The 24,538-nt window shown below is 35.0% G+C and overlaps 5 protein-coding genes across 9 annotated transcripts; 2 read left to right on the top strand and 3 right to left on the bottom strand.

Annotated features, from left to right (window-relative positions):
- Window positions 1–1,542: 1,542 nt before the first annotated feature.
- Window positions 1,543–11,675, bottom strand: LOC127803706 (protein PTST, chloroplastic). 3 transcript variants are annotated; one of them, XM_052340137.1, is made up of 10 exons: window positions 11,546–11,674; window positions 10,923–10,963; window positions 9,024–9,324; window positions 7,126–7,215; window positions 5,344–5,412; window positions 4,451–4,556; window positions 3,996–4,084; window positions 3,216–3,328; window positions 2,993–3,144; window positions 1,543–1,717 (listed from the first exon to the last, which is right to left on the bottom strand). In XM_052340137.1, exons 2-9 carry the CDS (start codon window positions 10,949–10,951, stop codon window positions 3,042–3,044), a joined length of 900 nt encoding a protein of 299 aa, XP_052196097.1. In that variant the 5' UTR covers window positions 10,952–10,963; window positions 11,546–11,674; the 3' UTR covers window positions 1,543–1,717; window positions 2,993–3,041. The 3 variants fall into 3 exon arrangements, with proteins under 3 accessions (XP_052196097.1, XP_052196099.1, XP_052196098.1); XM_052340139.1 differs by lacking the exons at window positions 10,923–10,963; window positions 11,546–11,674 and adding an exon at window positions 7,631–7,989 and having other exon boundaries at window positions 9,024–9,163; XM_052340138.1 differs by lacking the exon at window positions 1,543–1,717 and having other exon boundaries at window positions 11,546–11,675.
- An 886-nt stretch (window positions 11,676–12,561) lies between these two features.
- On the top strand, window positions 12,562–14,461 carry LOC127803708 (protein C2-DOMAIN ABA-RELATED 4-like). Its single transcript, XM_052340144.1, has 3 exons — window positions 12,562–12,950; window positions 13,170–13,265; window positions 13,938–14,461. The coding sequence occupies exons 1-3, from the start codon at window positions 12,840–12,842 to the stop codon at window positions 14,244–14,246; spliced, it is 516 nt and encodes a 171-aa protein (XP_052196104.1). The 5' UTR covers window positions 12,562–12,839; the 3' UTR covers window positions 14,247–14,461.
- A 466-nt stretch (window positions 14,462–14,927) lies between these two features.
- On the bottom strand, window positions 14,928–18,274 carry LOC127803699 (putative pentatricopeptide repeat-containing protein At3g15130). Of its 3 annotated transcripts, none has more exons than XM_052340126.1 (3): window positions 15,708–18,274; window positions 15,353–15,639; window positions 14,928–15,278 (listed from the first exon to the last, which is right to left on the bottom strand). In XM_052340126.1, exon 1 carries the CDS (start codon window positions 17,810–17,812, stop codon window positions 15,971–15,973), a length of 1,842 nt encoding a protein of 613 aa, XP_052196086.1. In that variant the 5' UTR covers window positions 17,813–18,274; the 3' UTR covers window positions 14,928–15,278; window positions 15,353–15,639; window positions 15,708–15,970. The 3 variants fall into 3 exon arrangements, with proteins under 3 accessions (XP_052196086.1, XP_052196088.1, XP_052196087.1); XM_052340128.1 differs by having other exon boundaries at window positions 15,353–15,573; XM_052340127.1 differs by having other exon boundaries at window positions 15,353–18,274.
- Window positions 18,275–18,323: 49 nt separating this feature from the next.
- Window positions 18,324–19,010, top strand: LOC127803710 (probable calcium-binding protein CML23). Its single transcript, XM_052340146.1, has one exon. The coding sequence runs from the start codon at window positions 18,324–18,326 to the stop codon at window positions 18,714–18,716; it is 393 nt and encodes a 130-aa protein (XP_052196106.1). The 3' UTR covers window positions 18,717–19,010.
- Window positions 19,011–21,146: 2,136 nt separating this feature from the next.
- LOC127803709 (probable calcium-binding protein CML23) lies at window positions 21,147–22,406 on the bottom strand. Its single transcript, XM_052340145.1, has one exon. The coding sequence runs from the start codon at window positions 22,250–22,252 to the stop codon at window positions 21,761–21,763; it is 492 nt and encodes a 163-aa protein (XP_052196105.1). The 5' UTR covers window positions 22,253–22,406; the 3' UTR covers window positions 21,147–21,760.
- Window positions 22,407–24,538: the final 2,132 nt, after the last annotated feature.

The raw sequence follows: 24,538 nt of genomic DNA, 5'->3' as shown, positions 1-24,538 counted from the left end.
TGGGTTGTACAAAGAAGAAGAAGAGGAATTGATGAAAGAGCGCTTCCAGGAGAATAAATATATATATATATATATGCATGCATCAGAGGATTGCATTTTATTTTGGGGTATTAATGAAGATTTTTTTTCCAACTACTTTCTTAAAGCAATAGAAACAAAAGACTATTTTTCTTAGAAACTAAAATTAAGGTTTAAGGAGGGAAGCAGACTGACTAATTAAAACAATCCAGATGGTCCTCCAAATTAGCATGTTTTACTTGATAGTTGCTTCTTGGTTCATTTTGTACTGTTAGAACATATATAATGGGTACGTAGTTAGGTAGTTTGGAACTCTATGAGCTTTGTTTCTTTTAATTTTTTAACTTGGGATAGTTTGTGATCAGTCGTTTTCTATAATTTGAAAGGATACCCTGCAAAGTCATATATGTTATTCTTTGGGAGTGGGGTGGGGGCTCTTCTTATTAGTTATAATTAAGTTAGATTAGATATTGATTAATTTTCTCTTTTCTCTTTGATCTTGTATTTCTTTTGTTTCTTCTTGGAATATGAATATATTCTAGCTTTAAGTTCTCTTTAATTAGTACCTTGCTATACATTTTCTTCCTTTCTTTCTTTTTGTTTTATACAAATTTTACTTATTAAAAAAGAAAAAGGAACCAAACAAAAATAAAATATCCAATTTATTAGTGTGAACACATGATAATCGAACATAAAAAAAAACATCTAAAAACTAAAATTACTATTAAATTAGTCTCCTATCATATCATATTATTTATTTTGATTCGTTTAATGACTTGTGCACAATTAACATTAAAGAGAAAAAAATTACTTATACTTGCGATCCAAAAACAAAACAAATAATGTTAATTGCTCGACAAATGAGGTAAAATTAATATGACCTAAATTTATTAAGCCTTAGATTCAATAAAAACCTTCCATATATTAAATAACATGAAATTAATATTATAACATGATTTATAAAATTAAAAGAAATCATTGTTATTTTTAAAACTTTAATCATATCATCTATTCTGATTTAAATTTTGGAGTTATCAAACAAATATACATATATATATTACTCTTAATTGTATCAAAAGTGAAAATTTATTAGGGGGACCAATCTAACAAAACAAACGCTCATGAGCTTGACGGCTGCCAACCTAAAAAAATAAATAAATAAATAAATAAATGCTATGTTAGAGGCAAATAACTGTTGCTTGTTGACAACAATCATTTCCCCAAGTATTCAAAACAACCTCTAGCATATAGGCCATAGGGCCGACCATCAAATTTTGATTTGTGACCATGAAACTTACAATAAGTTATAAATCTTATGCACATAGATATATACCACATATTCATATGGTTAAAAAAAACAAAACAAAGTTTTTAAAAGAACATGGAGTGGTGAGACTATATACAGATCATTTGTGAGATTTAAATATATAAGATACATACAATGGGTCTAAACTAATTAAACCCTTTCTTGTTAGATTTGAACCAAATTTAATTCAAATCCAAACTATTGACAAGCCTTGCAGGTATAGCTAAAATTAGTATATTAATGCATCACAAACCAAGATTGTATATATGTCCATGTCCAAATAACAAAAATAATTAAAAAAAAAATACAAATAATTTATTTTTTTTATTAAAAAGATAATCTAATAATTATTTAAATAATTGTGGTCTATCCCCACATAACAGGTCTGACATGCTGCATAAAATAAGAAACGAGGTATTAGAAAACAAAGACAGCTAAAGATTAAAGATGTCTGCAACAGAAGAATAAATAATTTACAAATAATGATGAATATAAAATTGTAACATCTTATCAAGTTTTAATCTCATTATATAAGAATAACTAAAAAATACAAAATTGCCTTAATCCCACCATGTCGGCTAGAACACTGAATTGCAATTACCAATTTAAAAAGAATGCTAAATTGAGAGAGAAGAATCATCAGCCGGCAATGGATGATCCCACAGTAGAATATCCTATTTCTCAAGTTTCAATCAGGAAAGGGAGATATCTGGCTAGGACAGCCAACACATATTCCTTCCATGCTCTGATTGGTTAATGGAGGAAGGACCATATTAGGCCACAATACGCACATGCACCATATCCCTGCTTGTTCTAAAAGAATAAAGTACTTCTCTACTTCTCTCCCAAGGAAGGAAATCTAAAGCTACACTAACGTCCAGATTAACAAATTCCATCTGCGAAGGCTCTAGAAAAGGTATTTCTTATATCCCTATCATCATTCACTGTCAACCTCACCATCTAGGCATCAACTGTAGGGAAACCACACACAGCTCAAAAAGCATATATTTTTCTTAAGTAGGGTAGTTCCTTACTCTCAGCTCACACTGAATTTCTTTTTCTCTTTCTAGGAGGAGTTTTGTTTTTGTTTTATTAAGTCACCAACAATTTAGCATACATGGCAAAATTACACAAACTCATTTAAAATAAACTTAGTTGAACATTTGATGCTAGTTCTACATTTGGTAACTTCAGCAATTGTAATAGCAGCAGTAGGTGCAATAAAAGTTAGGACCATAGCTTCGCAGCTGCCTTAGTCTACTTTAATTACCATCATACATCACTACAAAAATCAGTACCAAAGTCCACAAACAATTTGGTTTCTAAGTCCAAAATCAGAATTCCTGCAAGATCTAAAAATTTGATGATCAGGCTAAAGAAAGAATATAGCAGGAAAGTCAACTTTTTCGTTACTTTCATTACCTAAACTGATCTTGTTAGCATGTTCTAGTGAAGAGTTAAGGAATGCATGCGGCAGTCTGCTTTTGGTTGACCAACACAGTCTTAAAATTTCCATACATGTAATGCAGTCTGAATGATCCCTTCACTCTAATTCAGTAAGGATCGCATACCATTTTGCAAAACAATCAACTGAGTGTTGGTTAACTGTTACATCATCCATAAAATTTTCTGAGCTTGAATAAACATATATGAGGAGAATATAGATACCGTAATATCAAATGCTCTGAACATTGTACATAGATCATCGAACGTGAAGTTATTCCACAATCAGCAAGTTATTTTCTGTCAGCCCCTCCCCTACAGTAGGGAATTCTGGTGAGAGCTGCCACTCTCCATCCACCAAGAACTTGATTTCATATCTTTACAACAAAATATTGCTGGTTAGATGAGGAAAAGAAAATGGAGGAGGAGGAGGGCTTAGAAGTGGCACCTTCCAGGTCTCAGCATCAATGTTGTGGAGAACTCTGTGAAAGAACCAGTATACTCTGCTGATAGGTGCTCTCCTTGACTCCATCCATCAAAGGTGCCCATTACTTGAACACTCTGTTGACAAAAAAAGAAAAAAAAAAAGGAAAATGGAAGAAAAAAGAAGATAAAAATGCAATTTCTACTTCTTGACTTCAGTTTTACAAGGACTCTTCTACCCCCAAACATGACAACATAAGGAAGAATATATGACTGATTTGATATCCAGATTATGTACAAAATACTCTGATTAACCATGTTTGAAGAGGAGTTCATAATGAATAATCTATAATCATTTCAAGGAAAAGTAAAATCATTTTACCTGACTAGGAAAATAAATTTCTCTGTCAACAGGCTCAGAAAAAAGAACATGCTGGAGACCAAAAGGCTGACAGTCTTACTTCAATTCTAGTGAGGTCCACATTAAATTGAATATCAAGGCCAATGGAAAGTCATCAACATATAAATGGACTTACAATATTAATAGTAATTATTCCAATTAAGAGTTGTTTATGTTAGATGAAAACAGATAAAGATAGTTCATCAGAATTATCTAAACCAAGTTGACTTGAGGGTAGTGGGAGTTTGACATAATTATGCAGATGCACCTGTAAATATCAATTATTGGTTGCATTAGACCATAGTAACTCATTAAAATTCAAAGGACAATCCTTGAAATGTTAAATGGTCATTCCATGAGTAGGGAGAAACCTGAACAGATTAAGGTGCCACCTCATTAGCCTACCTCAGCCATACCGCGCCAAAATAAGTGCACCTCCTTGGATTTTGCAGCTTCAACATCCTTTATCTGTTCCTTCAACTTTTCATGTACAGCTTCACAGGTGCAAAAGTAATAGCAACAAGAAAAAGGACAGACATATCATAAAACAATACATAATCATCAAAATATTTCTTCAAACATTTGTGAAAATTGTCTTATATCAAAAACAATATGCTTTAGAGAAGGATGGAAACTAAATTAGACCTTCAATGCATGAAGCACCAAAAATGAGTATGTAAACCATAAATTCAAGACCGTAGTGTATCTACCAGAAGAGGGCAAGGATATGCTACATAACTTTCAAGAAACTGCAGTTAACTCTAACTCATTCTTCTTACGCTAGACATAAGACCTGGCGCCTCATATTCACCTTGTGCAAGAAAAAAGAAGTCCAGAGAAATCATGCAAAACTACAATACCTTCTAACCGAGAGTGAAGGTGAGACTGAATGTATTTCCCATTAATCTTTCTTGAACCTTCTGGAATGCCATATTTAGCAATTTCTTCTGCTAGTGCAACCAAAGCCTGCAAATGGGTGTTAAATTTTCATTAACAATTTCATGCATGGTTACTGCACAAATACAATTCAATTGTATGTTTCTGGAAGGACATGTGGAACATATAAGGAAACTGACAATTTGACCTATCTTGACCTTTTAGTTATCTGGTAACAGCAATATGAAACTCCAAAATAACTCTTTTGAAACCATCCAGGAAATAGATAAGAAATGGGCCTTCAATTTCTCTTTTCTTTTTCTCAGTAATCTTGAACCTTATCCAATGGCAACATTATGTGATTTTTCTATACTTATATGTGATTTTCGTATATTTTTTACATTATTAAGATGTTATGGCTTGACCCGCAAATTGAACCAGTGACTCTTAACCTGGTTGTTTTTCCTCTTCCTCCAACAATCTGGAGTTTCAAAACATTGAGAACAGCTACATCTGGTGTTAGCTAAAATAATACATAATTTCAAAAATATCTGAAGCTTAATTAAGTCATCAGATTACCAGGAAGATGTTTTCATGAGCTTTCATGCCGAGTATGATCTATTTTATTCCTTGGTTTCAGGAAACCAATTGATCAATCTGGAGAGCCAAACTAGAAACTATATATACTGAATTAATTGGATTAAAAATGAAATTACGGAAAAGGGAATTTGAACTTCATTACATACTAGACAGGTAATTCCCATGCAAGACACCATATCAAACGGAAAGTTCCTTGTTGAACTAAATAATCAGCAAAGCTGATGTCCTGCATTTTCTGTTGCACAGGAGAAAGACAAAATTCATAAAAGACAAATACCTGAACCTCTAATTCCGTGACAGCAAGTTCACTTTTGAAATTAACCAATGCACCCTCCTTATCGTACAACTGTGGGTAACAAAGAAACGGTATGATTTAGAAATGTTTTCCCCAACAGAAAATGAAGAAACTATATAGTCTAATTTGTATCCAGTTTTGCCAAATTAGATTACCCCATTTAAAAATAAAGCTAAGCAAATATATAGGCATATTATTCATTGAAACATTAAATCTGATATCAATGGCATGAAGTTATCCAGGTATTGACATATTTACCAATCAAATAGGGTGTTATAAGACTTACTAGCATGTATATATTTATTTCAGAAAAACATGTGCAGATATGTTTTGACAATATAGTCATTCATGTACGTCAAAATGGCTATCTATAGCATCTAGGCCTTAATATCAACAATAGAAAAGCCTCGAGAAACTTTATATTTACTAGTTTACAATGATCTGAATGAATCATAGTTGTCAATATTGTACCAGACAAGGTATTAAATTCTTCATCAGTATGGTTCAGTATCGGTTGCAAGCCAATATGGGGCACCATTTCACATATAAATTAAAAATAATACTATAAAAATATGTACAACACAAAATTAGTATACAGAATGACATAAAAACATATAAAACCAAAACTAATTCAAGAACAAGTTCATCTGACAATTGTACACATAATTATAATTTAACATAACAATACAATAATACTTCTACAATAATTATGACAAATTAGGGTCAAATACTCTATATCTAAGACATAATTGTGTTTTTTAAAATTAAATGTATTTTTATATTAGATAATTATATAATATAAAAATAAAATAATAAATTGTAAAGGAGGACAGAGCTCCTAATCTTGCATAGTATGAGCTCTGTTCATGCGCACATGGAGCCTGCTTTGCATGCCTTGGAGCATCCCTCTTCTTTTTTTATACCAATTTGGGCCAGTACCTCCGGAATTTTCAAAAATAAAGAAAATGAAATGGGAAAGGAAGATTTGTTACACAAACTTCTGAAATGGGATGTACAGGGAACAAGTCAATTGAATAAGCTGACAAGGAACAAAAGATGAAGCAAAACAGTTGTATCACAGGAATGTTCATAGGATTGCATTTATAGAATATTATTTCATGCTAAAGTTTCTTTTTTCCCAACAACTTTAGCAAGGGTGTTCCTCTCAAATCCACTCAACTGAGTATTACAAGGGATTCACTTTTTAGCGAGAATGCTCTCTACATAAATCACTCTTAACATATTTCCACCTTATCATTTGAGTGCATTGGTTCTTTATAGATAAATAATCTAAAATATTCCACCTTTTTCATGGGTAGACTTTGGTTTCTATCTCCTTATACATTCAGTTACAAAGCATCAGCTAGTACCACAACTGGACTAAACAAGCTGAAACTGAAAGTCAATGAAATACTTGCACACATTCTTCTAGTTTTCTCCATTTCATTAAAAGAAACTTTGAAGAAGCTCTAAGAGCATAGTCCAAAAAAGAATAATCCCAACCATTGAAATTTTTGTAGCACAAAAGACATCCATTTTGGTTTATATAAGATAAAGATAGCAGGATTATGTATAGAAAATATAACTATCACTGTTAAAATATTAGCAAAATTAACAATATCATACTGGCAGGTACTACTATTATATCTATATATGCCTATATAATCATAAAAGAAAATAAATAAATACACACACACAATTTGCACAAAATTAGGCATCCAATTGTCAATGTCAGATATATTTAGGATAGAATATATACAAGACCTGTCTCTTGAGGAACCGATTCTGTTGATTGGCTTCACTCAGTTTCTTGATAAGTCTCTCTCTTTCAGAATCAACAAGCAAAGCCTTCAGCTGTTAAAGGTATTGGATATTAGCCCTCAAGAGTTAAATATGATTACCTTCCACTCATTGTAGAACATGTTCTGTTAAAAACAAATAAATAAAGTATGGTTTAAATGACCCATAAAAAATAAGTCATTTAAGTATACTGTGATAATAAGAACAAGAATTCTTCATTAAGACTGAGATTGCAGTTGAATAAGAATACATCAAACATAAATATTTGCACAAGTAGCTGTTTTTGATGCTTATAGAAACCAGAACATGCTACATTACGTTACTATATTGAGCTCAGTTCATTAGACATCACCCATTAATGGAATAAAAAACACCCCTATCAATTGGTAGAATGCTCGATGCAAAACAAAAGGTGTTGACATTGTATAACATCCCGCATCGAGCGATAAGAATGACCAGAACAACTTACCCTGATGAGCCTACGCGAACTTCCCAGGAGGTCACCCATCCTTAAGCTTCCCCAGTTCAAGCACGCTTAACCCGAGAGTTCTTTGTCTATATTCAACCCAAAAGATATTCAGCTGGTGTTATTTCCTTTCTTACTTATCCTCAATATATACTACCCTTCTCTGGGCTCTTGAGGTATTACATTTCCCTCCCCCCCAAGCACATGACGTCCTCATCATGCGACCTTACAACTAGTCTTAGATCTTCTCCCTTTTGAGGACTGCCATCCTAGAAGCCTGTCAGGAACCACTTCTTGTTCAGGCCCTAGCGTCCCGACGCCACTCCCTGCCCTCATCGAACCACCTTCACCAAGGGTCGGCTCTGATATCACCTGTAACACCCCGTTCCCACTTACGGGTGTCATTCGTGAACAATCATCCGAACTGCTCACATGTCCGGTCAATTGTGAAGGGCGTTTCGTGTTGAAACATAGTCCGCCCTTCACAATTAACCGGGCATGTGAGCAATTTGGATGATTGTTCACGAATGACACCCGTAAGTGGGAGCAGGGTGTTACACATTGCAAGGAATGTGTCAGACAATATATAAATAAAAAATAAGAAGGAAAGCCTAAGGAAATAGGAAGGAAAAGAAATGGACGGCAGACATATCAATTTTACAAATTGCAAAAGTAGACCTTTCAATGAAATGTATGTTGGAAACGAAAGCAACAAAAACTGCTAGCATGAATGAAAAAGATGTCCATGGAGCCTCAGAATTTCCAAATAACCTGAGCATAACAAGGTAACAAAAAACTAGCAAATGCAAAATTTAGACTAGCAGGGTATTGAAAAACTAGGCAGAATATCACATTTAAATACATAGACCCTAGGTACAGTTGTCCAAATCCATAACCAAAACTATTAAATTATTCAAAAAACAATCTTGTGACATGATGTTGAAGGTAGATTTGTTAGTTTGAATGGTGAGTTAAAATCCACTGAAAAGTGCCCTTCATCAGAATACAGACATGGATCAAAATATTAACAAAATATCCATCACAATTATGCCTTATTTTAATGAAATGCTTAAAAGGGAATGTATGGATCACATATTGCATCACAATCCAAGATCTGCAATCCAGCAGCCACCAGGGGTCCATGTTTGTCAATGTTGTAGCGCATCACAGTGCCAATTCAGGAATTTCACTGAAGACCTAAATTCTTTCATGCAGGAAGTGACCAAATATAACATTGGGGTATTTCAATTAACAGCATGCAAAATCTCGGTGTTGAAGTGTGAAAAATAAAACATCCAACGTTAATATATCTAATCCTAATAGAAAACCATTGTTGTAGATTCCCTTAGATACAGCATAGAAAGGAATCAAACAAATGAATGAACCTTAAGCTAACCTCATCACTACTCAGTGGTTTTTCAAGAAGCTCTCCAGGAGGAGCATCCTCATCATCACTGTTGTACACTTCTAACTCAGGTGATGAAGACTCATCCAGGCCAACAGGTATACAAAATGTCCTCCAAGAAGAACAACTCAGAGAATTTTTTCCAGTAGAAGCTAAATTCGAAAAAAATGACCTTTGAAACCTCATCCTTGCTGTCCATGCAGCTACCTTATAGTGAGAAGTATGAATCTTTTCGAAACTTGACTTTCTTGATTGCCATGGGAACTGTTGCAAGCGGTTTTCAAGACAAAAACTGCCAACAGTGAAGAAATGCTTAAGCAAGCTTCAGTTGCAATAGACATGTGATACAAGTTGAAAGAAACAACAAATCAAGAAAATATTATTCAGTTAGTTGAAGCTGTTGACAACATGAGATGGTAATGCTTGAGCGAATCTAGGACAAACCAACAGTACTTTCAGCTTTTGAATTCCAAAAAGCCCATCGTTGAGGAGAAACAGGTTAAATAGTAGCAATCGAGTGCAAATGGTATTGAACATAGTTGTCAAATCGAGAATCGAAATCCTTATTTTATGAATCGTGAATCGAGAATTGAATCGAATCATAAAATTCAGTATACATTCTCAATTTCAACCATAAATAAAATATATCCATAGAAAATAAATAATGTGCCCACCATGATCAATTCTTTTAAATATAAATAGATAAATAATACTTCTAAACATATTTGCTAAGTTTAAAATTATACCAAAAGACAAAAGTATATTCATGTTGCCTTTAAATTCAAATTGCACCAAACCAAACCACTTTCAAAATAACAAGCTAGAAAAAAAAAAAAACAACTATTAGGTTATTAATAAACTCCATTGTCCATAATCTTTACTAGTTATCAATCACTTTCATCTTCAAGTTCAAGAGCATCATCATTATCATTATTTTCATCATCTTCTTTGTCTTCAAACATAGCCAAATCGGATGAATATTTGATTAAAGCGCACATGCAAATGAAGTCACACAAATCGGACGAATCATGTGATTCATGGTCGATTCGTCCGATTCACGGGTCAATTCTAAGGGATTTTCGATTCACTCTATAGATTCGACTCGATTTCTATATGAATCAAGTCGAATCATACGATTCAAATCGTGAATCGTACTCTAACAACAGTGACATTGAAGTATCTTGGAAACTATAGTCATATACGTGAAGGAAAGGGGAACGTACAAAAAGGACTACCAGGGTGCAAATTAATAAAGTTACACAAACATGAGCATTGAAATAACATAAGGATTTTGGAAAACATGAGAATATGGACAGAAATGGACATGACAATAAATCATATTTTTATGTCTTTTACAGTTATCATTACAAGAACATTTTTTATGCATTTTTATCTGTTATGATTAGAAGAATAATTATATGCAAATCACCAAAACATAGAAAAAATAACACTTGTCCAACACAGAAAGTATCATAAAATTCACAAATATAAATTAATTCAACAAGCATAAATATTACTGTTTCATCAACCATATACCACAAAAATAAAAACTTTTAATCATTCGTACGTACAAAAATTCAAAAGTGAGAAGAGGATCATAATCCAATATTAGAGGTATATAATTTTAAAAATATTAATTAGCATCCCAGGTTCATATAAAAACACAAAAAACAAAGAATGCATTCCCAACTTAAGGTAGCACTATCATCAACTAGGCCATAATCGATTCACCATCAGATGTTTGAGTCCCATGTTCCAACATGTGTTTTAAAGTGCCAAGTAAGTGTGTCTGATTCTTGTCACCCACTAGATACTATTTCTAATACCTATTTCAGAGAATCTATGTTCCATCTCCGTAAATTAAGAAACAAACTAAACTAAAGAATTTACCTTGCGGTACCCATCAGATGACACTCCATGGCAAAGAATTCCTACAGCCAAGTTATTGAAAAATGAAAATCAGAAGCTGCGATAAGTTTAATTCAGACACGGACACACGATTCCTGATTTAGACATAATCATACAATGGGAAGCCAAAAGCTACATTTTCACGGGTAAAACAATTTAAGAAATTAAAATATTGAAATGACCTTTTAAACTCATTAGACATTTCACTATCCATTGCTTCTTAGTTTTTGAAGCTGTTGAAATGAGGAACCAAGCACGGAGCAACCAAAGGTACATTAAAATTGTGAACAATAATCAGCATGCCTCGATTATTCAAGCAAAGTACAACTTCAATATCGATAGAAAAATTGAATAGCAGCAAACCAGACTTCTTAAAAAGAAAAAAAAAAAATTAAGGGTATCGAAGGTAAATCTTTTCATATATTCTATAACGTTATCGAAGATAGAAGTCGAAAACCAGAAACGTCGAATAGGCATAGATTCAAACAGCTGGAGTGACACGCTAAAGAGGCACAACGACACAAGGCAAGGCATAATCGACTAAACCATGGACAGAGAAGATTACTTCTATAAGTGGGATTCACTACGGGGAGAACGTGAAATACCTAGCAAGCAGCAGTTAAGTGATCCTACGAGGCCTCGACCAGCTACTAGACCACTGTACTCTCTCTGTAGTATGTAGTACTGCACCACACCGTAAACAGCAGCAAGTCTGTCCGGGTGGGTTTGGGAATCGGGTTTTTATCTGTGGCAGGGATGAAGCGCAATCAAACTAGCGCAGGCACGATAGAACGTGGCGCTGCCACGTGGATCTGGCTGAGCGGCTGCAGTTTCTTGAAACCATAAAATAGCGGGACCCCCACCCCCCCAAAAAAAACAAAAAAAGCTTTTTGATTTATTATTTTGTTAATATATAAATAATTTATTTACTTTTTGATTTATAATTTAATATTTAATCATGAGTTTGTTTTACTTTCATTATAAATTTTTATTAACATTGTTGTATAATTTTTTTTAATTTGTAAAATAATAAATGTTACTTAATAGAAAATCTCTTTTTAAGTCAAAGGAACCTATTACCAAAAAAAGAAAGAAATCGAGAGGCCCAATATTTAATGTTATTAACATGAGCTGAAGCCCGGCCCAAGACACAGCGGAGGGCCGAATTACGGAGCCCAGTTTATGGGCTTCCAATTCGATTCCGCCATAATAATGAAGGTGACATTTTGTATTTAAAATAAATAAATAAAAAGACATTTTCGGCCTGGTCAACCACGTTCAATGGTTTATTTCCCTATGGGCTATGGCTGTCCAAACACGACATTAGTTTTGAATTTGACAATTATATTTTTGAAGCATTCGAGGAGTTGGATCAAAATAAAAGATTTGGATGTCTAATCAGATGATAACCAAATTTATTAAGACTGAGTTTGTGATTTTTAAAAGTATAAGTCAACAATGGAATGGAAAAGTCATCTGGCTATGACTTCTAACTTGTAAGAAAAGGTAAATGACCCTCCACAATATGGGCCTAAACCCGGTTATCAAAATCCTTGCCGGGTCAGGCCGCCAACCCTTGCTCGGTCCAGGTTACCATATATAGAGCACACAGACATAGACAGGGTAGGCGAGGGAGAGAGAGAGAGCGCGCGCGCGTAAGGCTTGTCAAAGCCGGGTGAATCTGGAACCAAATCAATCAACTCCGGATCCGGCTCTAGAATTTGCCCACAGATAAATGCAATGGCAGGAAGCTCTCCCAAAACGTTGCATTCATTGCTATCTACATAACACCGCAAGTTGGGGAGCCACAACCAAATCCACTTTTTTTTCTTTCTCCGCCTCTAGCACAGCCGCCTCCAACAGCAAAAAGAAAACCCATCAATTGATTTTTGGTCTTCGATGGAGAACCTGTTGGGTCTACTGAGGATTCACGTCTTCAGAGGCATCAATCTTGCCAAACGAGACGTCAGGAGCAGCGATCCCTACGTGGTTGTCCGAATGGGCAAACAGGTAATTAGCTCCTGCTTCTTCTTCTCCTTCTACACCTGCTACAAATCTTTGCTGCTTGAACCCCAATATTTATATTTCTATTGAGGTACAGAAGCTGTCGTTGAGCAGCGAAGGTGTTTAACGCTGCGAGAATGGTTTTGTTTAGGTTGGTTTTCTTTCATGTCAAACGCGCAGTTTGTTTGATTTTTAATGATGTTGTTTGGTATCTGTTTGGAGCAGAAATTGAGGACTCGTGTAGTGAAGAAGAATACCAATCCTGAGTGGGATGAAGATTTGACACTTTCTATCTCAAGCACTGATCCCCCTGTCAAAATTGTAAGTGTTCTGCCTATTTCAGTATCTGATAATGTAACCAAATCGAACTAATCCAGTTAGATTCTCGTGTCTGGTTACTATTCTTGACTCAGTTAGGTTCAAGATGAAACGCTTCTTGATATAATCAAAAGAAAGAAAGAAAATCCAGAGCAAAACCGAAAAAAATGGAGCAGACCAAACAAGAACAATAACTTGAGGTTTCTGTATCCATTTTCATGGATATCTTTGCAGCTGATCATTAAGAAATTGAAAATTTAAGATAGGTTTGCCTAGTAATCAAAGAGAACCCTTTGCATCTTTGATCTTGAAGCGCTTACTAAGACAGGAATAAAAATGGAGGAACATGTCTAGAAAGGCTAGCTAGCGACCTCACTCAAGATCGGTCCATTAACTGGTAAATAACCATCACTGCTTATCAGCGTGTTTCTAGTGAAAAATGATTCATGGTCCAAATGATCACTGCAAAAGGAGGATCCAGAGTCTACCACTATAGAGTCTGCTCAAATGATCTATTCAATGGCTAACTTAACATCCCAAAGGGGATCACAATATTAGTCGGATTGGATGTATCAGTTCTTGGGATGAAAATGCATAGATGCGTTCTTTCGTTGCAAGGCAATTGCCTAATTCATTCTGATGGTTATTCTATCGTCTTGTTTTCTGTATTTTCAGTCGGTGTACGACAAGGATACGTTCAGCTTTGATGACAAGATGGGAGATGCAGAATTCGACATCAGACCCTTTGCCGAGGCCGTGAAGATGAAGCAGGAAGGGAAGCTGGAAGGCTTTCCCAACGGAACCACAATCTTCCAAGTAAAACCCACCAGAGAAAACTGCCTCTCGGAAGAGAGCAACATTATGTGGACAGACGGCAAGCTTGTCCAGCACATGTTTCTGAGACTGCGAAATGTGGAGTGTGGTGAGATAGAATTGCAATTGGAGTGGATTGACGTTCCTGGGTCCAAGGGCTTTTCCAAGTGAAGACATGGTAGATACTAGATTGTGTCTGTTGTTTCTCTTTGTACAGGCCACGTATGAAGCTGTACTGGCGCCTGATAGATTTCTGCTGACAGTTTCTATAAAGCTATGTTTTGTTGTATTTTTATGCGTTTTTTTGTCGATTGTAGATTGTGGAACAATAATAAATTTGGCCCAAACCGGTTCTTTACAAGAAAGAATTACTTACTACTAAAGAAGGGCCCATAACTTCCATCCAAGCAGTTTATGTGGCAAGCCATTCACGTGTTGTCTATTAGCATATGTACTGTTCTCCACATTCAGACAAATGTCCCCAGCCACGCAGACTTGACGCACAAAGATGAGCACTTTAAAGCTGGGAAGTTATGACAATACGGCCACACTTGTTTTCAAACATAAAACAAGGTAGATAGGCACTAATAACTAAATGAAAAATAGAACCTTATGATACACTTTGCCGGCTAAGAGCGGCAATAATAACCAAATAAACAAATGAATAAGTATTTATGATGATGTTTCCGAGGTAGACAGGCACTAACAACAAAATAAAAAATAGAATCATTCAAAAGTATGTATGTGGCAACATTCGGATAGGTAATCCTGAAATGTAGTAACTGATGGAGGTAGAAGAATGGGATAAAACATATCAAAAGTCAAGAGCACATTTAGGCAGAAATTTCACTATCATTATCGGATCATTTCGTACATCTTTTTTCTTTTCTTTTTTTTCTTTTCTTTTTTTTTTTTTGCATAAAAACTTCAAATAATTTTCAGTTTCTGTACAAATAATATCAAAGTTATGCGTCTCCTATGATACAAATAATAAAGGTTCTTCAAGGAAACCTACTTCATCTTAATGTAGCAGATCAGCTGAGACTCTGAATGCTTTAAGACGCACTGAGTTCGTTTAAACGAGATTGTTTCCAATTACAGCTATGCACAGACAAAGATGCACCAGCAATGGCAGTACTATTAAGCTTCATCTTTCTTATATGGGTTAGAGCTTCATAATGCCTCACTGTAGCTTTTGATTACCTGTAGAGGGAAAAGATTAATGCTTCGTTTGCATATCATGCAGAAAATTAAGTAATCTCATGCTGAGAGTTTACCTCAAAATCCAGCTATTCTTTTGTCGATTATGCCATTCCATGTGAGGGTAAGTTTGGTTTTAACTTCTGTATCGGAAGAAAAAAAAAAAAAAGAACAGAAAAGCTTCGCATATAGATGATAAATCATAGATGGAATGTGGAATGAGAAATGAGAAATGAAACTTCTGAACACGGAGAGAAGCTTGCCTGTCATTGCAAAGAGTTTAGAACGTGTGGAAAGGCTGATGTTGGCAACATATAACATGCATGTTAGATGTCTAATTCAATAGGCAGATGGATACTTTTACCTAAGAAGAGGAAATGTCAACAAGTTTCAAAAGGGAAAGCTCCAATTACCAAAGAAGTCAAAACTTACAAGATGATGGAAGAGTTGTCGAGTTAAAAATAACTCTTGTTCGGAGATATTTAACATGCGGTTAGATATCCTCCATCACTGTGAAGTCGAATTTATGAATTTTTGCTAGAGCCAAGCCCCCAGTTCATGAGAGATTTAAATTACCTGCTGCTCAAGAATCAAGTTTCTTTTGGGCATGATATTTCGTATTCTTCTGACATGCCAGCCTCCAATATGAAACAAAGATTTTTATATTATCCAAACATTTAACAAAAACACTACTTTCAGCATGAGAAATTTTCTAATGCCACCCAACTACAGCCAGCTTCCTTCTTCAAACCATTTGCGTCCAACTTCTCCAAAACAACTCCCTTGTCATCCCATAAGCCCTGGTCTGCATACATATTGGCTAACAACACATAAGAAGCATGCTTATTTGGCTGTAACTCAATAATCTTTTTCACTGTTCTTTCTCCTAAACCCATTTCTCCATGAAGCCTACAAGCACCAAGCAATGTTTCCCATACAAAGACATCTGATCCAATCCCCATCTCTTCAATAAACCTCTCTGCTTCAATCAACCTCCCAGCACGACCCAACATGTCAACAACACAGGAAAAATGCTCCCTCCTAGGTTTAAGATTATAAACATTAAACATCATCCTAAGAACCTGAATCCCTTCATCCAGATGACCACCATGGCTACATGCAGAAAGACACCCAAGAAATGTAACATCATCGGGATATAATCCTTCCCTTGTCATTTCATCTAGAATAGCCAGAGCCTCCCTTCCGTTGCCATGCTGACCAAAAGCTGTAATCATTGTTGTGCAAGAAACCTTATCATGTCTTCCCATTGTCCTAAACACCAAGAGAGCTTCTGATAAACTGCCACTCTTGGAATACATATCTATTAGAGCATTGTAAACTGAAAGATCGATCCCCGAGCATGTCTTGACAACCCTAGCATGAATTTGCCTCCCCTGCTCGAGGCTTGCCAAATCACTGTACACTGCAAGGATACTGGCAAAGCTGAAATCATTCTCTCCTACACCAAGTCTAAGCATATCTTGATAAAACTCTATTGCTTCCTCATTCTGTTTATTTTGCATAAACCCTGTGATCATGGCAGTCCAAGAGATAATGTTAGGAGCTAAAGTTTCCCCAAAAATTCCCCTTGCAGACATCATTCCTCTCTCACATCTCGAGTACATGGTAACAAGGGCATTGCATATGGGTGTTTCACAAGTGAAACTGGTTTTTACGGCACAACAATGGAGCAGCTTCCCCAAGTAGATATCTTTGGGTTCCAAGCATGTTTTCATGAGACTAGTCAAGGTAAATCCATCATAATCTAGGTTCTCTCGTAGCATGTGGGTGAAAATTCTCAAGGCATGATCTTTACTGCTATTCCGCACGCACCCATCAATCATAATGTTCCAAGAAACCAAATCTGGTTCGGCAATCTCAATGAACGCTTTAATTGCATCGTTTAATCTCATCTCCTTTCCATACCCATCAACCAAGGAACAACCCACGTAAACATTAGAACTCAGCCCATACTGAATTGCTTGCCCATGAAAGACTTCTCTTAGCTTTGAAGCAGGTAGACTAGCACAAGCTCCAATCAGCGCGGCAAGAGTGATATGATTGGGCCTGGCATCCTCTTCGATCATCTTCTTAAAAGAGGAGACGGCTTCAAAACCACGTTCATGACGAGCAAAACACGAAATGATCGTGTTAAAGGAAACGACATCTCTTGTAGGCATTGTATCGAACAGTTGACGCCCAAGTAGAAACTGCTGACATTTGCAGTACAAGCCAAGCAGCTTATTCCACAAGGACACAGACCCATCAAGTCGAAGCTTTAGGAGACGAGAATGGACCGACAAACCGGTGTGGAAATCTTTTGCTTCAGTGCATTCATGTAAGATGCGGCTCAACGGTTGCAATTCCACGGGACTGAAGTAGCCGAGTTCATGTGGTCCAAATGGGTGCCTCTCGACTGCGTTGGTAAAAGTAGCAATGGCACAAAGACGGTGGCAGATGGAGAATCGGAGATTATGATAAAAGCAAGAATCTATGGCTGATTTACAGTCGCACAAGTAAGGGAGAATCCGCAGCATTTTATTGTTGAAATGCAGTCCGCCATAAATTATTAAGACGGCAGTGAGGAGCTACCAACCAATCCATGGGGCAGGAGGGTTCGAACTTCGAAGGCATCACTTCACAAGTTGTGTGTTTTGCATTCAATTCATATGGTTTGGTTGTGACAGCTATATGGGCGTCGGGATCCATCAGTTAATTACAACCTTAATTCCTTCCCTTCTCATGTATTAAGATGCAGATGTAGATGGAGCTTCAATCAATCTCACTTATATATGTTTATTTTAAATAAATTTTATATTTGTATTTAATAAAGAAAATTAATTAAGACATGAAGGCATCAAACGAAACATTAGTAAACGAAACGGATAATATCCATATTTTAGATCCGTTTACCAACGACTATGCAAAAATAAGAAATAAACACAGAATATCTTCTCTGCTGGTGCTGCCTGCGTCTCCTCTCAAATTTTCTCTTTTTCTCGGCGACATGGACGAGGTGGCGAAAGTTTTCAACAAGTACTCACGCCAATGGCGATGGTAACTGGTGAGATCTCTGCCGCCGGGATGACGGCCGTTCTTGGAGCCCTCGACTCCGGCGCGTCTGCAGAGGAGGTGAGCCGCGTAGTGGCGGAGATCGACAGGGACGGAGACGGCTTCGTTGATCTTCAGGAGTTCGCCGACTTCCACCGGAAGGCGCTGGAATGCGACGAGGGAAGTGCTAACAAGGAACTGCGCGACGCTTTCGATGTTTATGATCGCGATGGCAGTGGATTCATTTCGGCGATGGAGTTACATACGGTTTTGAAGAGTCTTGGAGAGAAGTGCTCGCTCAAGGACTGTAGTCAGATGATTGGTTCCGTGGACATGGACGGCGACGGTTGCGTTAATTTCGAGGAGTTCCAGAAGATGCTGAAGCCTTGAACCAGGGCCGGAATCATCATGTACATGTTGAAGACGGTAGATCTGGACCGTAGTTTGAATCTTGATTATGCATTTGTTCATATTAGGCCTCTTTCTTCTCGGAGATAGGTACTGTTGACTCCACCGGTTGAGCTTATTGGGCAGCAAGCAGTCCCACGGAGCAGTTGAATGACACTACCGGTTCTGAATCAAACTTTTGACCAATTAAACGTACGTTCTAGATTCATAAAATCATCGTTTTTATAGTAAATGTTTTGGTCTCTGATCATGACCTCAACCTTATTACTTTCTTCATTCATTTCTAAAGTCTACCTTTCCGTTGGTCTTCCCCTGACCTCACAGTTTTGAATGCCCATCCATGCTTGTTTTCTTCATCTCTTCTAGATTATACATGTATATGCTTCTCTATCATAATTCAAGCAAACTCGAGAAAATAAAAGGTAAAAAATGTGGGAGACAACCATTGCACACATTTTTCATATAAAATATGTAATTATTATATATTTTTTATAAAAAATAATCAAACACTCTTAATTTTTTTTTGAAAAAATATGTATAATGCAACCATTTAAAACTTTTTTCTATGGAATTCATTTTCTAAAGAGGTGTAATGATTTTTGTTTTCTAAGTAATATTACTTAAAATTAAATTTTAAGTAATGCTGTCAAACACATTATTAATGATACATATAATGAGAGATAAAAAAAATAAAAAAAAGTCTTACGTGTGTCATTAAGTCATCATCGTTTTGAGGAATAGAAAACAATTGCATTAAAAAGACAATCATCATCATCGTCGTCATCCGATCCAACTAGAATATACCTCTTTTTGAGACTTTAAAAAAAAAAATTATATTGTTTGTCTATAGCAAGGCCACTTCCCTGAAATGTTTCACAAAGAAAACAAATAGACAAATTATTATGTTAACCACAAAACTTTATTAGCTGGGTACTACCAAGATTTTTGAATGGCATTTTGAGTGTGTTTCATAGTATATTTAAATTTTAAATAAGGTTATCAATTACATCATAATTAATAGAGATGAGTGTTCAAATTAAATAAAATCATCAATCTCTAAACATGACAATCTTAGTTTTCTTAAGTACATTGGGGAAAAAAAAAAACACAAGAATTAAGATATTCTCATGTGAGCTTAGATATAACTCGTGCATTACTCATTAAGTTTGAGTATTAGAAAAACACTTTACTTGATTTAGATACACTTAAGAATCATACATAACACAAACCCTTATTAGGCTCTAGTGACTGCATATCATTAAAACTCAAAATTATTAATGATAGAAAATTACATAAAACCTAACAAATAAGTCTGAAAGTAATAAAAAATGATTATAAAACTCCAAACCCACCAAAGAAACTAACTATCTATCACCCCAATGGTCAAACACGATCGAACTAACACTAAATAATGCCCACCCTATGTTCATTATCTCTCATTTTCTTGAAAAATAGTGTTATAATATGTCAATATAATCAAGTGATTTATAATAATAATAATAATAATAATTAATATTATATATACAAAAACTTTTATAGCCGCAAACAACATACTAATAATCTACCAGTTGAAATTTGGGTAAAATATTTAACCCAACTTGTTTACTTAGGTAATCTTTTTAGGTAAATCCAATAAGATTTTAAAAGAGATATTAAAGTTTGATATAAAATGTATGGATCTAAATGAAAATATGACAAAAGACACATGGAAGACTAGAATTCATGTAGCCGATCCCATATATAGGATAAAGGCTGGATATATTGTTGTTTTGTTTACTTAGGTTGTGTTTATTAATTAAAATATGTGGTGAAAAATGCTAGATATTTATTTTTTTCAACATATTTGTTAAACTTATTTGATGATCCTTAAAGAAGAAGACACGTAACTCCTTATCTTGATTTTTCAAAATATGGTTATCTTGATCCTTCTAGATAAGAAAAAAAAAATAATATTTGTGTCTTTTAGAGTATTTGAAAAAAATTAACAAATAGTTTAATAAAAATTTTAAAATATTTTATAGTTTTATCTTGACTATTTTATATCTTAGCCCGAAAAATATTCTGACTTTATCTTGGGATAACAGCCCTTTTGCCATCTGATCTATGTCTTGAAAGTTATATTTTGACCTTATCATAATATTTTTTATTTTTTATGTTACTCATTTTAACAAACGCTAATATTCGAAAACTCAACTAATTGTTTGAATAACATTAGCCCAGCTAGCGTGTGGATTGACGTTAATACAAATAAATAAATAAATATCAAATTTAATATCTGCTCGTGTGCAAAAACAGCTGGCAGATAACCCTTATAAGCAAAAATAAATAAACTAACAAAGTACAATAGCCAAAATATAAATCAATCAAAAGAAAGTCAAAGCAGTAACAAGAATGGCACAAAAAACAATTAAATACTCACTATGTATAGAAAAGGACTTCGTACTTACCTTAAATGAAACTTTTCCATATTTTTTGATGAGAAAATCAATATGGGAACTCAAAGAAAGAGAACCAAAGCTCCAAAAATATACTCAGAAGAGTGATCTAGGTATGGATGGGAATAAAATAAATAAAACTATATCCCAAAATTCTAATAATTATATATTTAACAATCTAGACACACTCTAATAGAAGAAATTGAAGGTAATAGAATTTTAAATCCAAATAAAAGAATTATTTAAAAGTCTATAATTGAAATTGTGTCCGTCCAATTTCTTCGTATGATTCCAAACCGCCACTAACTGGTTTCTTACGCCGATTGGGAAAAATATACCAATCCTGTGATGATCGCTAGACATGACGGAAGATTACTAAAAAAAAATTATTCAGAACTGATGGACCATCTAATGGCAGCCGTTCAGAGCTATAGGCGAATTTCATTCAACTGCTTCATGGCACCGCTCGTAGCCCAAGAAGCGGAACCTTTGAGACGAAAAAGGCCCGATATGAACAGATGAATAATCAAGATTCAAACTATAGTCCAAATCTACCGTCTTCAATATGTACATGATGATTCCAGCCCTGGTTCAAGGCCTCATCATCTTCTGGAATTCCTCGAAATTAACGCAACCATCGCCGTCCATGTCCACGGAACTGATCATCTGACGACAGTCCTTGAGGGAGCACTTCTCTCCAAGACTCTTCAAAACCGTATGTAACTCCGTCGCCGAAATTAATCCGTTGCCATCGCGATCGTAAACGTCGAAAGCGTCCCGCAGTTCCTTGTTAGCACTTCCATCGTCGCATTCCAGCGCCTTGCTGTGGAAGTCGGCGAACTCCCGAAGATCAACGAAGCCGTCGCCGTCCCTGTCGATCTCCGCCATTACACCTCTCACCTCCTCTGCCGACATGCCGGAGCCGAGCGCTCCAAGAACGGCAGTCATCTCGGCGGCAGAGATCTTACCATCGCCATTAGCGTCAAACCTGTTGAAAACTTTCGCCACCTCGTCCATGTCGCCCAGAGTCGTGGTCGTCTTCTTGATGGTACGCTTTCCATTGCTTGAACTTGTTGTTGCCATGTCGGAGACGTCGCTGGATTAGAGAAACGAAAGATAAGCGCATCCGCGCCGAAATATAACGAGCGGAGAGAGAGAGGAAGAACGACAAAAGAACAAGAAGAAGAAGAAGACTAAAATCAAGATAGTTTAAAATCTGAAATAAGAATAATGGCTGGAGTGACTTGGGGGGTGTATATATAGAGATGGAGAGTTTTTTAACGCGTATCGGACGCGTTTGAGTGTAGTCTTCTATGATCCCAATCCACGCGGATCCGTAACGAGCACGCGCCACGCTGACCAGTCCTTTCTGGAAGAAAGGATATTTATGAGACGATAAATTTCTCTCGCTATATGGCCTTGGCCCTTGGGTAAAGGCGGTTAAAACTTAAAATAGAGAAACCAATAGAATTACGACACGTCTTCAGTTTCTTCGTTATGTTCCTACCTTTAGATTAGAGTACACATTACACATAAAATAATTGTGACGTAAAAGTCACGACATAGGGTTGCGTGTGGGATCGTCAGTATAACTTTGTCTGAGAAATGATTGGTAACTTCCGAGACAACAGAAGCTATGTGATAGGGATGGGCAAAAATCGTCCTATTTTTTGAATTTTGTTTTCGGAAAGAATCTTAAAAAAAGGGGGATGGCTTCTTTAATAGCAAAAAGAAAGCCTTCCCAATCCTTATACTACCGATGTGGGATTGGGGAAAGCCACAAATCAACAAATGATACCAGTGGTATGGTACGATATAAAAATTTGTTATACAAGATGAATGACATATATATATATATATAAAGACTATCTTATTATATAATACACTATTTATATTATATATAATATTGGTATTTTGGGTTATCTAATTCTTTTCTTTTATTTAGTAAATTATATTAAAGAGATAAATCTAAAACAGATAGAGACTATTATTAATACTTTTATTACTAAACTTGGGGTAAATTCCGTTACGGGAATTTTCATTCTATAATAAATTAATTATTATATTTTAATTTTTGTTATCACACCAATTAAAATTTAATTGTTCTCTTGATTTTTATTCAAATTCTATTAACACAAACTGACATGACATATATTAATATAAACTAAAAAATCAATTGATATTAAAATTAACCTAAATCCCACAATCAAATAATTTATTTTGAGATTATATCAATGTATGTCATGTTAATTTTCCTTAACAGAATTTGATAAAAAAAAAAGTAAAAAATAAATTAAATTTATTATTAAATATCAAATTTAAATACTAACAATATAATTTGCTCCTTATTTGTAATATATTTTTAGTGATTGGCACACTAAATAAAACATAAAACATAAATCTTTCGTGGCCAAGCTAGATATATTATATATGCCAGTGATTTTAGGGACATATATATAATTGCGTTCACATGAACTTATAATCATGCATTTATTTATGATAATATTTTATATTTGTATGATAAAAATAGATATAAACCACATTATCATTTCTTTTATTTAAGATAATTAAGAGATATATAATTTGATTTATCTCCTTCTTTAGAGGATACGATAATTAAATGAGGGAAACATTTATTTATATTACCAATCACCTATATCATAAATACTTTCTTCAAAAATTTTGATATAATTCAATGTATAAATCTCTCTCTTAATTTATACAATATATTATTTAAGAGTTAGACTATATATATATGTGTGTGTGATCAGATTTACATTGCAAATGTTAATAAAAATTTACTATTTGAAATAGCTCATATATATAATATACAGCCGGTAGAGGCTAAGATTTTCAAAAGAGAGACATGTTATTTAAATACATAATATTAATATTTTGGTCTTGTATTTTGATATATATATATATATATATAGTTAGAGTGAGAGTTATTCACTCAAAATGCAGTTTTCATCGGTGGTGTGGTGATGTAACACTCTCATGTGGGTGGGTGGGGTTACTCAAACATAAGATAAAAGTGTCAAAGTTGTTTGACCAAAAAAAGAATATGGAATGGTGGAGGTTAATTGAGACTTCAAATGCAAGAAATAATAAGCCTTTTGAAACAAAAGTAACGAAGATATATATATATATATATATGAAATGAAATGAAGCCGATCGATGAGGGGGGCAATGTCTATGTGGGTGGGTACATACAACACCAAAAAACCGATATTACCGTCCACCTAACCTAACAAAGCAACAGATCCAGGTGCCAGCGGTAGATAGATAGTGACAATTACAAGAACTTATTCGCCCAATAATAATGGATTAAAAAAAAAAAAAGTAAACAACAATAAGGTGTAGAATATA

The sequence above is a fragment of the Diospyros lotus genome, chromosome 6, assembly GCF_014633365.1.
Source record: "Diospyros lotus cultivar Yz01 chromosome 6, ASM1463336v1, whole genome shotgun sequence".
Taxonomy (NCBI): Eukaryota; Viridiplantae; Streptophyta; class Magnoliopsida; order Ericales; family Ebenaceae; genus Diospyros; species Diospyros lotus.
The sequence above is the reverse complement of the archived record's forward strand: the minus strand, read 5'-3'. Positions and strand labels throughout refer to the sequence as shown.

Excerpts from the sequence above, each read along its gene's own strand:
- LOC127803706 (XM_052340138.1), bottom strand. The coding sequence starts at position 10,951 with ATGGAGTGTCATCTGATGGGTACCGCAAG. Across the intron at positions 5,413-7,125 it reads ATCGGTTCCTCAAGAGACAG|TTGTACGATAAGGAGGGTGC; the intron begins GTCTTGTATATA and ends TGTTACCCACAG. Across the intron at positions 4,085-4,450 it reads CCTTCACTCTCGGTTAGAAG|CTGTACATGAAAAGTTGAAG; the intron begins GTATTGTAGTTT and ends GCACCTGTGAAG.
- LOC127803708 (XM_052340144.1), top strand. The coding sequence starts at position 12,840 with ATGGAGAACCTGTTGGGTCTACTGAGGATTCACGTCTTCAGAGGCATC. Across the intron at positions 12,951-13,169 it reads TTGTCCGAATGGGCAAACAG|AAATTGAGGACTCGTGTAGT; the intron begins GTAATTAGCTCC and ends TGTTTGGAGCAG. Across the intron at positions 13,266-13,937 it reads CTGATCCCCCTGTCAAAATT|TCGGTGTACGACAAGGATAC; the intron begins GTAAGTGTTCTG and ends CTGTATTTTCAG.
- LOC127803699 (XM_052340127.1), bottom strand. The coding sequence starts at position 17,812 with ATGCTGCGGATTCTCCCTTACTTGTGCGACTGTAAATCAGCCATAGAT.
- LOC127803710 (XM_052340146.1), top strand. The coding sequence starts at position 18,324 with ATGGCGATGGTAACTGGTGAGATCTCTGCCGCCGGGATGACGGCCGTT.
- LOC127803709 (XM_052340145.1), bottom strand. The coding sequence starts at position 22,252 with ATGGCAACAACAAGTTCAAGCAATGGAAAGCGTACCATCAAGAAGACG.